Raw genomic sequence first — 12,505 nt, 5'->3', positions numbered from 1 at the left:
CCATACAGGCTGGTGATGAGGACCAGGGGCTGGTGGGGTTTTATGTGAAGGGGATGCTGGAGAAGGGTGTTTGCTATTCTCTACCAACGGTTCACCATCATTTCAACACCAGCAGGAACCCTCTGTTTGGGTGCAGCAAAGAGGGAAACTTTATTTATTTAAAAAATATGTATTTTTAGTTTTTTTCAGAGAGGAAGAGAGAGGGATAGAGAGCTAGAAACATCCATGAGAGAGTCATTGGTCAGCTGCCTCTTGCACATCCCCTACCAAGGTATGTACGCTTGACTAGAATCAAACCTGGGACCTTTCAGTCCACAGGCAGCTGCTCTATCCACTGAGCCAAACCGGTTTCGGCAAGGGAAACTTTATTTAGTACAAAATGGCTTCATTGAGGTGCAACACAACAGCATGGCTGTGGGGCAGCGCCCCTCTGCTCTGCACTGCCCTGCTCCAGCAAGGTATTCCCCCAGTTTCAGCTCAGCCACAGCCTCTGGTGTTGGCTGGAAAGGGAGAGTTGCTCCCCAAAGTCCAGAGGGGAGCTGACTTATACAGACAGAAGTCCCCACCCCTGCTCCCTGATTGGCCCACCCTGAAGCCTGGGAAGGCTCCAAATGCTCACCTTTTGATTGGTCCAAAAGCCACTGTTCGGATTGGTTAGAACTGCCCTGGTTGGGCGGAGCAGCCCAGCTTAGATGGGATGGGGAAAGCCGCAGTCTTATTGGTTGAAACAGGATTCCAGGAACTCCTTTATAAAGGCTGGCTCCGCTGACAGGCAGTTCAGTGCTGAGGCGGATAGTTCACAGCAGGTTTCTACCAGAAGTGCAGTTTTAGTGAGAGGTCCCCAGAACAAATGGCTGGGAGGCTGTTTTTTTTGTTTTGTTTTGTTTTGTTTTGTTTTTGTTTAAACTTCAGTCCAGTTAGCCACCAGGATCTCTTCTTAGCAGGTGTCTTCTTTCTCAAAGTTCACACTATGAACTGAGCTGTTCAGGATTTGGGATTACAGAGAGAGAGAGAGAGAGAGAGAGAGAGAGAGAGAGAGAGAGAGAGAGGTGAGATTACTGCTTTGGCTGCTAAGGTTCTGGAGAAATTTGGTTCCTCTGTTGCCAGGGTTTGGAGGTGAGATCAGAGGCCTGAGGAGAAGTAAAAGTTTTTACCCAGCCCCATCTCACACTAAGAATAACCATCAGCCGAAACCGGTTTGGCTCAGCGGTAGAGCGTCGGTCTGCGGACTGAAAGGTCCCGGGTTCGATTCCGGTCAAGGGCATGTACATTGGTTGCGGGCACATCCCCGGTAGGGGATGTGCAAGAGGCAGCTGGTCGATGTTTCTCTCTCATCGACGTTTCTAGCTCTCTATCTCTCTCCCTTCCTCTCTGTAAAAAAAATCAATAAAATATATTAAAAAAAAAAAAAAAAAAAAAAGGATAACCATCAAACCAGAATACCTGAAGCTGGAAGGTGGGCAAGAAGCACTATGCTAAGACTATTCTCTGCTTCTGAGCTTTTTCTTACCGTTTTCCTCAGTCGCTCTCACCATGGGCCTCCATGCAGAGTGACAAGGAGAAAAGGCTGCCAGAGCACCGCCACCTCAGGGCCTTTGCACGGCTGCCAGCACCTACCTGCTCCATTCTCCCCTCAGAAGCCCCAATTCCTTCAGGTGTCTGTCTGCTCCGATGCTACTTCAGCACTACTTTCTGTGACTGCCTAGAAGGTCAGTCTCTCCCTCCCTCCCACTCCCTATTCATTTGTCATGTTTTCTTTGTCTCAGCACTTACTACAACATGGTATATTTTTATATTTTCCTACTGTCTCTTCATCTCCTAGAGCAGTGTTTCCCAAACTAAGGCAAAGCACTAAGTTAACTATACAATTTTACCTATATGTTCCCCAAAATTCTAGTTTAGCACTTCTTAGTTGGGATTCAGGAATCTGTATTTTAACAACTCCACCAGGTGATTCTCATCATGAGAGAAGTTTGGGAAACACTGTTCTAGAGAATGAAACACTACGAGGGAAGAACTTGCTCAATATTTTTTCTCTCTTATTTTTTATTTTTAAACATTTTTTTTTTTAAGAGCCAGTGAGAGAGAGAGAGAATCAATGATAAAAATCATTGATCGGCTGCCTCTTGCATGCCCCCTACTGGGATTGAGCCTGCAACCCGGGCATGTTCTCTGACCTGGAATTGAGTGGAACCATGACATCCTGGGTTCATAGGCTGATACTCAACCTCTGAGCCATACCCGTGGGGCTGTCAATATTTTTTTTTCATTGCTATATCTCCAAAGCCTAGAATTGTGACTGAAACATAAGCAGGCACACATTTGTGGAATGCAAATAAAAGAACATTACCTATGTATATGCACATTGTTGTGTGGCTAGATATGACTATTTTATTTTTATTTTTTTCTTTAAATTTTTATTGTTTAAAGTATTACATATAGTATTACGTATGTGTCCTTTTCCCTCATTGACATCTCCCCGGCCACCCCCACCTCCCAGCACAACCCCCCCCCCCCCCCCCCCCAAGTGTCTGTGTCCATTGGTTATGCTAATTTTTAGAATTCTTTATTGTTTAAAGCATTACATGACTCTATTTTTAAACTCTGTGTTTGCCTTTGCATATGTGTTTTTGAACATACGAAGGACTCTCTGGGTCTGCGCATAACGTCCTTCGGACTGTGAGCCTGTATGTTTTTCCGCCTGTGTTTCTGTATCCTCCAGTGTGTGTGGATGTGTCTGGACCATCCATCCTTAGAAGAGAGCGTGTGGCCGCCTCCTGCCGGCAGAGGGAGCCGGAGAGCCGCGCGCGGCCTCCCGGGGCTAAGATGGAGCAATCTTGGCGGGTAGCGGTGGGGACCCAGGAGACCCAGAACCCGCGAACAAACGAGGAGGCCTCTCCACACCAGCAAAGTTGTGCAATTCCCGTTATGTCTCCTCAGCCCGGACCCTGGGACGCGACGGCCGGGCCTCACCGGCAACCCCGGCGCAGAGGCATCCGGGCAGGGTTGGAAGAGGAGCTCCCGGGAGGAGACCCCTCCGGAAAGCCCTCCTTCCAGGACCTGGATCTCCCAGCCCCATGGGATCCCACTCCTTCCCGCCCAGAGGTGCTCCTGTGCTGTCCTCGCCTGTCTCTGCACAGCGAGGAGCTGGCTGCTTTCTCCCCCTGGAAGGACGGGGCCGTGGGTAGATGCCCGGGTGGAGGCAGGAGGGCCGGCGAGGGCTCCGCCTGGGGTCCCCGCGCGGAGGAGGCGCCCGGCGGGGGCTCCCGGCGGATCCAGGAAGCGGATCCCCAGCTCCGGGCGCAGGAATGGATCCTCCGCAATCCTTCACCAGGACGCCGACCATTCCCAGTTTGGGGAGCCTGGGGATTCGGTTCTGGGTGTGGGATCCACGAGGAAAACAAAACACGAGAAGAGGATTTCATGCTTTCTGATGCCTGCCCACCCCTAACACACTCACCCCCAGACTCACTCACACTCTTCCTCCCGCACCTCGGTCCTCCGCCGGCGGGAGGCTGGTCCCCAGCGCATGCCCCGCCCCGCTCCCCCCATCCCGCCGAGTTCGCCGCCCGGGACCCCGGGGTGCGGAGCCGGGGCGGGAGGGGAGGCGCTGGGGCCAGTGCCCGGCCGCCCCCGTCCCCTTCCCGGCGCCCGGTCCCTCTCTCCCCGCTCCCATCCCCGCTCCGGCGCCGGGTGCGAGTGTGCGCGCGCGCGGGGCGGGGGGCGGGGGCTGGGGGAGAGGAGACGTCAGGGGAGGAGGGAGAGGAGGAGGGGGAGGAGGAGGAGGGGGAGGAGGAGGGGGGAGCGCAGAGATGAAAGAGGCGCGGAGAGATAAAGCGGGAGAGGAGGAATAGCCGGAGCGGGAGGGGCGGAGAGCGGGGCGGAGAGAGGGGAGAGCGGCGGGAGGGAGGGGGCCGGCGGGAGGAGGAGGGAGGGAGGAGGGAAGTAGTTGTGCGCGGCTGTGTGTGCGTGTGCGCGCGTGTGCTGGGCGGGCGGGCGGGGGCGGCTCCTCCTCCGGCCCGCGGCTCGCCGCTCGCCAACTCCGGCCCGGCGCGGGCGCACGGCGGGCAGCATGCTGAGCCTCCTCGTCTGGATCCTCACTCTCTCCGACACTTTCTCCCAAGGTAAGGGGACCGGGACCGGCACCGGGACCCGGGCCGGCTGCCCCCGCGCCGGGGGAGTCCGGGGGCCCGGGGGCCCGGCGCCATGAGGTCCCCGCGCGGACCCGGGGCGCGGAGCGCGGAGCCCGGAGCCCGGAGCCCGGAGCCCGGCGCCCGGCGCCCGGCGGGGGAGGACTTTCCGCGGATCGGCCCAAGTAGTTGCTTCCCCGGCTGCGCGCGGGGACGGAGGGGAGCGGGACCCGAGCGGGAAAGTCCGTCCCGAGCCGCGGGCAGCCCGCCCGCCCGCCTCCCTCCCCGCCTCCCGCCCTCCGGGGCCGGCGGCGCGGTCCTGCCGGCGGGGAGGCTGGGGAGGCTGGGGTTCCAGACTTGGGGTTGGGGGGCGCGCGGGAAGCGGGGGCCCGGGCTCGGGAAGGGCTTGAGGAGGGGATCCCCTGCTCCCGCCTCGCCCCCCTCGGGGGACCGCCGTCTGGAGGAAGGAAGGGGCGCCCCGGATCCCGCCGCCGGGGGCTCGCCGGGGAGCGGAGTTGCAAAGGCAGTGGCTGGCCGGGCCCATGTGGAGGGGCATTCTGGGGGGGCGGTGAGCCCCCCGCTTTGGGTCAGGAAAGTGTGGATGCTCTGAATGTATTTGGAACTGTCAGGGGAGGGGAGGGAGAGGCGGGAGAGGAGAGAACCCAGGTTCCTGTATCCTCCTGGGGGCGGGGGCCAGGGCAGGGAGATAAAGAGCCCGGACCCCAGGCAGGACTGGGCGGCCTGGGGCGGTGGGTCCTGGCCCTGTGGGTCCGACTCTTGGGAAGATTGAGGACTGCTGAGCGAGCCCCTGCCCTCCAAAACAGCGCTGATGTAATTCTCACACACACACACACACACACACACACTGAAGCAGACCCCTCACCTGCTCACCTACCGAGGTGGACAGACCCACCAGCATCGCCCGCACCGAGACAGACACATCCACACAAAGACACCGACACATCCGAGACCGATTCCTCTCCATTTGCACATCCATGCACCCAGACACAGCCAACTCATAGGCACAGTACACGCATGTAGGCATGTACCAGGACACAGCACACACACACTCACACCGAAAACCTGCTGTAGAGACCCACCGTCCAGCAAACAAAGAAGCTCGAGTAGCCATCCATATAGCCAGACACCTCTGGAGATGTACCGGCTACAAAATGGAGAGGGGGTGGGCTCTTTTTTTGGGGGGGTGGGATGTGGGGTGGGGGGGGCCCGGATCTGAGAAGAGGGAAGTCAGCGTGGATAGAACATGCCCAGTCGTCATGCCTGCGCCGTTCCCTTCCGGGGTTGGGGGTATGCTTGGGGTGGAGTGTTACATGGACCCCTTATCCCCTGGTGGGGCCCCTCCCAGGCTCCAGAGGCTGAGCTAATGGGGCAGAGCCTGATCCATCTTCCCCCAGAGGGCATCTGTGCCCCTGCCCTCCCCCCCACATACACACACATGAACATGGGAAGGGCGCACACTGAGGGGGAGAGCTGAGAGGAACTGGTGCTGGAGGACGGAGGCCTGGTGCTGGGGTTGGCTGGCCAGGCTGCCACTTGGCAGAAAGTTGGGAAGAGGCCTGAAGTTCTCGTTTTGCTCTGCCAGGCTGCTCGGGAGAAAGAGTGTGTGTGTGTGTGTGTGTGTGTGTGTGTGGTGTGTGGTGTGTGGTGTGTGTGTGGGAGTAGCTGGGTCAGTGTTGGTATGTGTTGGGGGCAAGCTACGTCTGCCCTCTCTCTGCAGCCCTTAACATGTCAGCAACATGGACACGAATGAGCTTCCAGAAACAAAAGCTGCAGTTAGGACCCGGGAGAGACGTGCGGATGGGAGCGGGGAGGGAACCGGCCAGGAAGGGAGAAGGGTGCTGTGGGCCCCTCTCCCTTTGGGGAGGGGGCGGGTCAGAGGTGAGCGGAGCTCCCTGCTCCCGGGTCCCTGCCTCCTGCAGGGGGGAAGCAGGAGCTGAGGAAAGTGTGCAGAAGTGGTGGGGGTGGGGGGATGGAGGATGAGTGAAGGCGGAAGAAAAGACAGAGAATAGACCGGAGGGGAGAGGAGCTACAGGGAGTGCTCTGGGAAGCCAGCGAGGCCTGGGGTGGAGGCAGGGGGGGCTGGCACCTCCTCCCCGGCCTCCTCTTCAGAAAGAAGGGATTCCAGGTCAGGGGCTGGGGCGGGGAGAGAGGGAAGGGGGGTGCCAGGGGACGGAGGGGGGGGTGGGAGATAGGAGGAGAGGTGGCGGGAGGAGAGCACATATACAGGGGAGCAGGGAGGAGGAGCGGGAAGGGGAGACTGAGAGCTCAGGCAGAGAAATAAAAAATCACATCTTAAAGAATGCCAATGGGCTTCATCAATCTTCATTTCTCACTAAATAATTTTCTGTATCTTATCTAAATGAAAACCATTATCCTTACCCCCATTTCCATCATGCGTCAGCTCCTCAGACTGATTGTGCCGAAAATTGAAATATTTAATCATTTTCTGGGCGATTTTCTCTCTCCGAGTCTTGAAGAGGAGAAATTGAAAAAGAAAGATTATAGCTAATCAGAGCAATGTGGGATGACAGGCTGGCTCGGGGTGGGAGCTGCCTCCAGAGGAGGCGGGTACGGGAGGGTGGGGGGTAAAATCTGTTCCTTCAGCTCCCAGGTGGTATCCCTCTACCTGCAGGGAGGGGGTGAGGGGTAGAGGTAAGAGGCCTGAAGCTCTCCCCGTTCCCGGGACTCAGCTCCCGGAACACAGCCTCATCCTGGCCGGGAACGTGGGTCTGGAACGGAGAACAGTTGGGAACGGAGTGTGTGTGTGTGTGTGTGTGTGTGTGTGTGTGTCCCCGCTCCCGACACCTCACACGGACACACACACCGCACACGCCCCCCCTCGGCCTGCTTAACCCCGGAGTGGGCCCTGGGGGTGAGGAAGGAGACAAGGCAGAGATCAGGACTCCCCTTCTGTTTCCTTTTTCTTTTTAAAAAAATCTTTGTTCTTGAAAGTATTACATATGTCCCCCTTTTTTCCCAACGACCTTGCCCCCACCCCGGGCCGTTAGCACCCGATTGTCTGTGTCCATGGGCCATGCATATATGCATACAAGGTCCTTGGTTGGTTACTTCCCACCCACCCACCCTCCACGCCTTCCCTCTGAGATTCTGCCCTCTGTTTCCATGTTTCCGTGTCTCTGGATCCACTCCGCTCATCCGTGTGTTTTGTTCAGTAGATTCCACATGGGAGTGAGACCATGTGATACCTGTCTTCCTCTGGCTGGCTTATTTCGCTCGGCACAGTGCTCTCCAGGTCCCTCCGTGCTGTCTCAGAGGGTGGGAGATCCCTTTTCAGTGCTGCGTAGTATTCCACGGTGTGGCTGTACCACAGTTTTTTACCCACTCGTCTGCTGATGGGCACTTGGGCTGTTTCCAGATCTCAGCTGTTGTGTATGGCGATTGCTAAGAACACAGGGGCGCATACATTCTTTCTGAATGGTGTTTTGGTTTTCTTAGGATATATTCCTAGAAGTGGGACCCGTGGGTCCAAAGGTAGTTTCGTATATAATTTTTGGGGGCGCCCCTCCTTGACTTTGACTGGACCCCCGCCTTCCAGGCACTCGGACCTGAAGGGGGGCGCACATCCAGCCCTCCGAGCCTGGCGCTGCCTCTGGCCACGGCCCTGGGCCAGCGGGACAGGGAGGCCTCAGCCTTCCGGCCTTCTGCTGCTCACGGAGCTGCACCGTCTGTTGTCTGCGCTGCCTCGGCCCCCGGTGCTGCGGGCCCCGGGAGGCCGTCCTGGGGTCCCAGCCTTCAGCCCTGGACCTGAGAACTGCGTGCTCTGATGGCCCCCTCTGTCCCCGAGGCCACGTCTTGGTCTGTATGTCCTCTCAGTTCCCGACACGGAGCGATGTGTGCGCAGGGTCCGTGCCCTCCGGTGTCTGGGTGATCTGAGGAGAGCGCCACGGGGTTAGGCGGATGGAACAATGATGGAATCACAGCCCCTGGCTCACCCCCCCTTCTCCCCCCTCCCGTGGCCACTTGGTAGTTTCTGCAGCTGAAACAGGTCTGTGCCTTCTCTCTGCCTCAGTCTGCTCACCTGTAACGCGAAGACAGGCGCAATGCCGCACGGGGTCTCCATGGCAATGGGGCATGTTGATCCTCGGAAGGAGCTTGGACCCGCGTCTGGCACAGAGATGCTCACCGCGCCGCTGCTAGGACCCTGTGGCCGGACACGGATGGGCCGCCGTCGAGCTGTCCGCCGGCCCCTTTTCGATGCTTCTCTTTTGTTTTCTTGCGCCAGCCGCCCAGGTGGCTGGCCCTGGCTTCGGGCCTCCTCTGTGTCTCGCGGAGAGGCCGGGGCTGTGGCCGGCAGACCCAGGAGGGGAGGCTGGCCGGTCTCTCCCTGGCCGGAGAACTCCGGCAAGGAGAAGGGGGCTGGGGAGCGGGCAGAGGGGGCGAGGTTGGCACTCCGATGAGACCTGGGAGGGACACGAGCCCCAGGTGGCAGCATCTCAGAGTCTGGAAATGACACGGACCATTTACGGAGCCCTGTGCTAACGGCTTTCTATGCATTATCGCACGTAATCCATACCACGACCCCCTGAGGTCAGCTGCGTAATGACCTCCGTTTCACCGGTGAGAAATCGAGGTGCAGACAGGTTACGTCTCCTGCTGGGTGCTGTGGGGCCCGGCTGACCTCAGCGCCGCGCCCTTCCCCTCTGCCGGGGTCCCCATGCCAGCGGTGACGGACACTGGTCCAGAATCCCCCAGAAGTGGGGACCCGGGAGCGAACCCAGGACCACCCGCTTCCCAGGCAGCCGCCTGGCAGACAGGGAGGCCGGGCGGGGGGTGGCCTGTGCCGGTCGGCTGTGGGGGGCCCTGCTTTGGCTTCCGTGGTGAAAAGTGATTATACCGGTGGGAGGTGAGCTCCCTACCAAAGCATCCAAATGACTTCTTTATTGAATTCCTGCCGTGCTTTTCCTGTGCATTGTTCTTTTATTTCTTTAAAACACTCTTTATTATTGAGAGTATTGCATATCCACACCCCCTCCCAGTTGACCTCTCCCAGCCTGCCCTGGTCCCCTACCCAGGCCTTCGCCCCTCTATTGTCTGCGTTCCTGGGTTTTGCATATACGCACACAACTTCATTGGTCGATCTCTTCCCTCCCGCTCATCCTCCCCAGCCTCTCCTCTGAGGTTTGACAGTCTCTGGGTTGCTTCTGTGTCTCTGGATCTGTTTTAGCTCATCCGTTTATGTTGCTCGTTAGATCCCACGTAGGAGTGAGATCATGGGATACTTGTCTTTCTCTGACTGGCTTATTTTGCTTAGCACAGTGCTCTCCAGGTCCCTCCATTTGCCGTTGCCAATGGTAAGAGTTCTTTCTTTCTCTTTTTTACAGCTGCGTAGCATTCCATCGTGTAGACCTACCACCGTTTTTAATCTGCTCATCTGCAGATGGGCACTTGGGCTGTTCCCACGCCTTAGCTATGGTGAACTGGGCTGCTATGAGCACAGGTGTGTGTAGTCTTTCTGATCGGTGTTTCCGGTTTCTTGGGCTATATTCCCGGAAGCAGGACCACTGGGTCCAATGGGGGTTCCAGTTTTAGTTTTTTGAGGAAACGCCATCCTGTTTCCCACGGCGGCCGCACCAGCCTGCATCCCCTCCAGCAGGGCACATGTTCCTGATTCTCTTAAAGGACTCTGTGGAGTTAATGTTATTCCCGCCATGGAGGTGAGGAAACCAAATTGTTAAAAATCGGGACGTCTGGTCACCTTAAAGTAGGGTTATCTCCCTTCCGTAGTGAACGGAGAGAAGCCCAGCGAAGCGGAGTCCAGAATGATGCCGCTGGAGGGACAGAGCCGGGCCAGGCCCCAGCAGGAGGGGGCGTGGGGCGAAGGGGACGGATCCCGGAACGGAGCCCTGAAGCCCGGCAGGTGCATGTCTCCTGCGTCCCTCCTGCACGTGAGTCTGCACACGGAGTGTGTGTGCGGTGTGTGCCATGTGCAGGTGCACAGAGTCACACATGCCCTTACATGCAGTTTACACGCAGCCATTTCTCACCCCGGGCGCCTGTGGACAGACACCTAGCCTTTCCCCCGGTCCTTCCCCGCACGGGAGCCAGGGTGCGGCCTGCCACAGTTCTGCGGATCGCCTTACTTCCGGCGATGGTGGTTAATCCTCACCTGGGGATATTTTTCCATTAATTCTTAGGGAGTGGAAGGGAGGGAGGGAGACGGAGAGGGAGAGGAAAGAGAGAGAAACGTTGACTGGTCACCTCCTGCACATGCCCCAATGGGGGCCGAGGTGCATGCTCTTGACTGGAATCGGACCCGGGACCCTACAGTCCAAAGGCTGACGCTCTATCCACTGAGCACCACCGGCTAGGGCGTTCAGTGCTTTTTTTTTTTAAATATATTTTATTGATTTTTTACATAGAGGAAGGGAGAGAGATAGAGAGCTAGAAACATTGATGAGAGAGAAACATCGACCAGCTGCCTCCTGCGCACCCCCTACCGGGGATGTGCCCGCAACCAATGTACATGCCCTTGACCGGAATCGAACCTGGGACCTTTCAGTGTGCAGACCGATGCTCTACCACTGAGCCACACCGGTTTTGGCCACCGGTGCTTTTTGAAGGCACGACGTTTCTGTCTTGTCTGGCACGTCCTGCATCCCCTCTGATGGATGCACACGGGATAAGAGTAGGGAAGCCAGACCCCCCGGGGGCTCTCCGCTCTCTGACTCTGGTCCCTTCCCCTCCCGCAGCCAGCGCTCACCCCTTCCCGCCCCTGACTCACCCGCAGTGAGCCTGATGAAGGTCTGTGACCTCCTGGGATAAAAGCTGGCGCTCCCAGATATTGCCGATCATCACGGGTTTTTTCTTTTTCCCTCTCCCTCTCCCTCCATCAGTTCTCTCCAAGCTCCTGGGTTCTCCCTCCTCCCACACCCCCTTCTCCCCGCTCCCCAGCAACGGTCACCGCCCTCCGCGGTCCGCAGGGCTGGAGCCTCCTTCCCCTCCGCCCTCCGAGAGCCGCTCAGCGCCCTCGGGATCGCAGTGAAACCCGCGGGCCCTGCAGCCAGCGCCGCCTCAGCTCGGAGGGCCTCACACCCCGGGCTGGGCGCCGGCTCCCCGGCCAGTGCTGCTGGTTCCCAGCGGTGACGCGGGGGCCCTGCTCCCGGGCCTGGTCTGGGAGGGGGGGAGGGTCTCCGGAAGGCACGGTGGGCTTTGGGGCGGGAGAGGGCAGGAGGAGCCTGGGTCCCCGGTGCTCTGTGGCCACACGGCTGCGCCACCCCAGGCCGGGTTAGGAATCCCGGATCCGCCCGGCCGGGCCCGTTTGGCGCTTTCCTTCTCTGCCCGTTTCCCTCTGGAGCGGCGTGAAGATGTGAGGGGGCGAGAGGACGTGGCCACTCCATCCGGCAGGAACGGCTGTGTGCTTGTTGTGTGCCAGGCACCGGGGTCGCTAAAGGAACAAAATACTGTCCCCGCCCGGCCAGGGTGGCTCAGTGGCTGAGCCTCCCCCTATGAACCAGGAGGTCGTAGTTCGATTCCTGTCGGGGCACGTGCACAGGTTGTGGGCTCGATCCCCTGCAGCTGATCCGTGGTTTTCTCTCATCGTTGATGTTTCTCTCGCTCCCTCTCCTTCCTCTCTGAAATCAATAGAAACATCCTGTCCTATATAATAAAGAGGTAATATACAAATTTACCCTCACGCCCTCGCAGACATGGCTGCCTACAACCAGGCCGGCAGGGGTAGTGACGGATGACCAATCTACTGAACAACAGGCTGTGTGGGACAATCGGGCTGGGGGGGAGAGGCAGTTGGGGGCATCCAGGCCAGCAAGGGGGGCAATTGGGGTGACCAGGCCAGCAGGGGAGGGCAGTTAGGAGGGCAGTTAGGCTAGCAGTGGGGGGCAGGCAGTTAGGGGCTGTCAGGGGCGGGGGGCTGGGGGAGGCAGTTAGGGGTGACCAGGTAGGCAGGTGATTAGGAGCCAGCGGTCCAGGATTGTGAGAGGGATGTCCAACTGCCCCATTCCTGGTATCAGGCCTCAACCAGAAGTTGGACATCCCCCAAAGAGTCCCCGATTGGAGAGGGTGCAGGTTGGGCTGAGGGGAACCCCCGCCCCTCATGTGCACGAATTTCGTGCACCGGGCCTCTAGTATTAAAAAAAAAAAATACTGTCCCTACCCTTAAGGTTCTCACTTCCTGACTTAGGTTCGAATGACTGAACTTCGGTGAGACCTTAGTTTCCTCTTCCATGAAATGGGGAGAATTATTATTTTTTTCCTTCATATCGGCACATACATATTGCCGATGTGTGAAACGTGTTGGAGGCGGTGCCTGAGCCAGGGGGGCGGGTGCCTGGATCGCAGGTGCAGGGGCAGAGCCGGAGTCAGGAGAGGGGAGTTTG

At 58.2% G+C, this 12,505-nt stretch overlaps 1 protein-coding gene across 2 annotated transcripts in view; it reads left to right on the top strand.

The window, feature by feature from the left end:
* The first annotated feature begins 3,967 nt into the window (after positions 1-3,967).
* Positions 3,968-12,505, top strand: part of KIRREL1 (kirre like nephrin family adhesion molecule 1) — a 117,740-nt gene continuing 109,202 nt past the window's right edge. For both annotated transcript variants that reach the window (XM_084866981.1, XM_084866980.1), the window contains exon 1: positions 3,968-4,124. In XM_084866981.1, coding sequence (XP_084723107.1) covers positions 4,073-4,124 — 52 coding nt within the window. In that variant the 5' untranslated portion in view covers positions 3,968-4,072. The remainder of the gene's footprint in view (positions 4,125-12,505) is intronic.

This window comes from Pipistrellus hanaki, assembly GCF_964339955.1.
Source record: "Pipistrellus hanaki genome assembly, chromosome: 18".
Taxonomy (NCBI): domain Eukaryota; kingdom Metazoa; phylum Chordata; class Mammalia; order Chiroptera; family Vespertilionidae; genus Pipistrellus; species Pipistrellus hanaki.
This window is presented reverse-complemented; position numbering and strand designations above follow the sequence as displayed.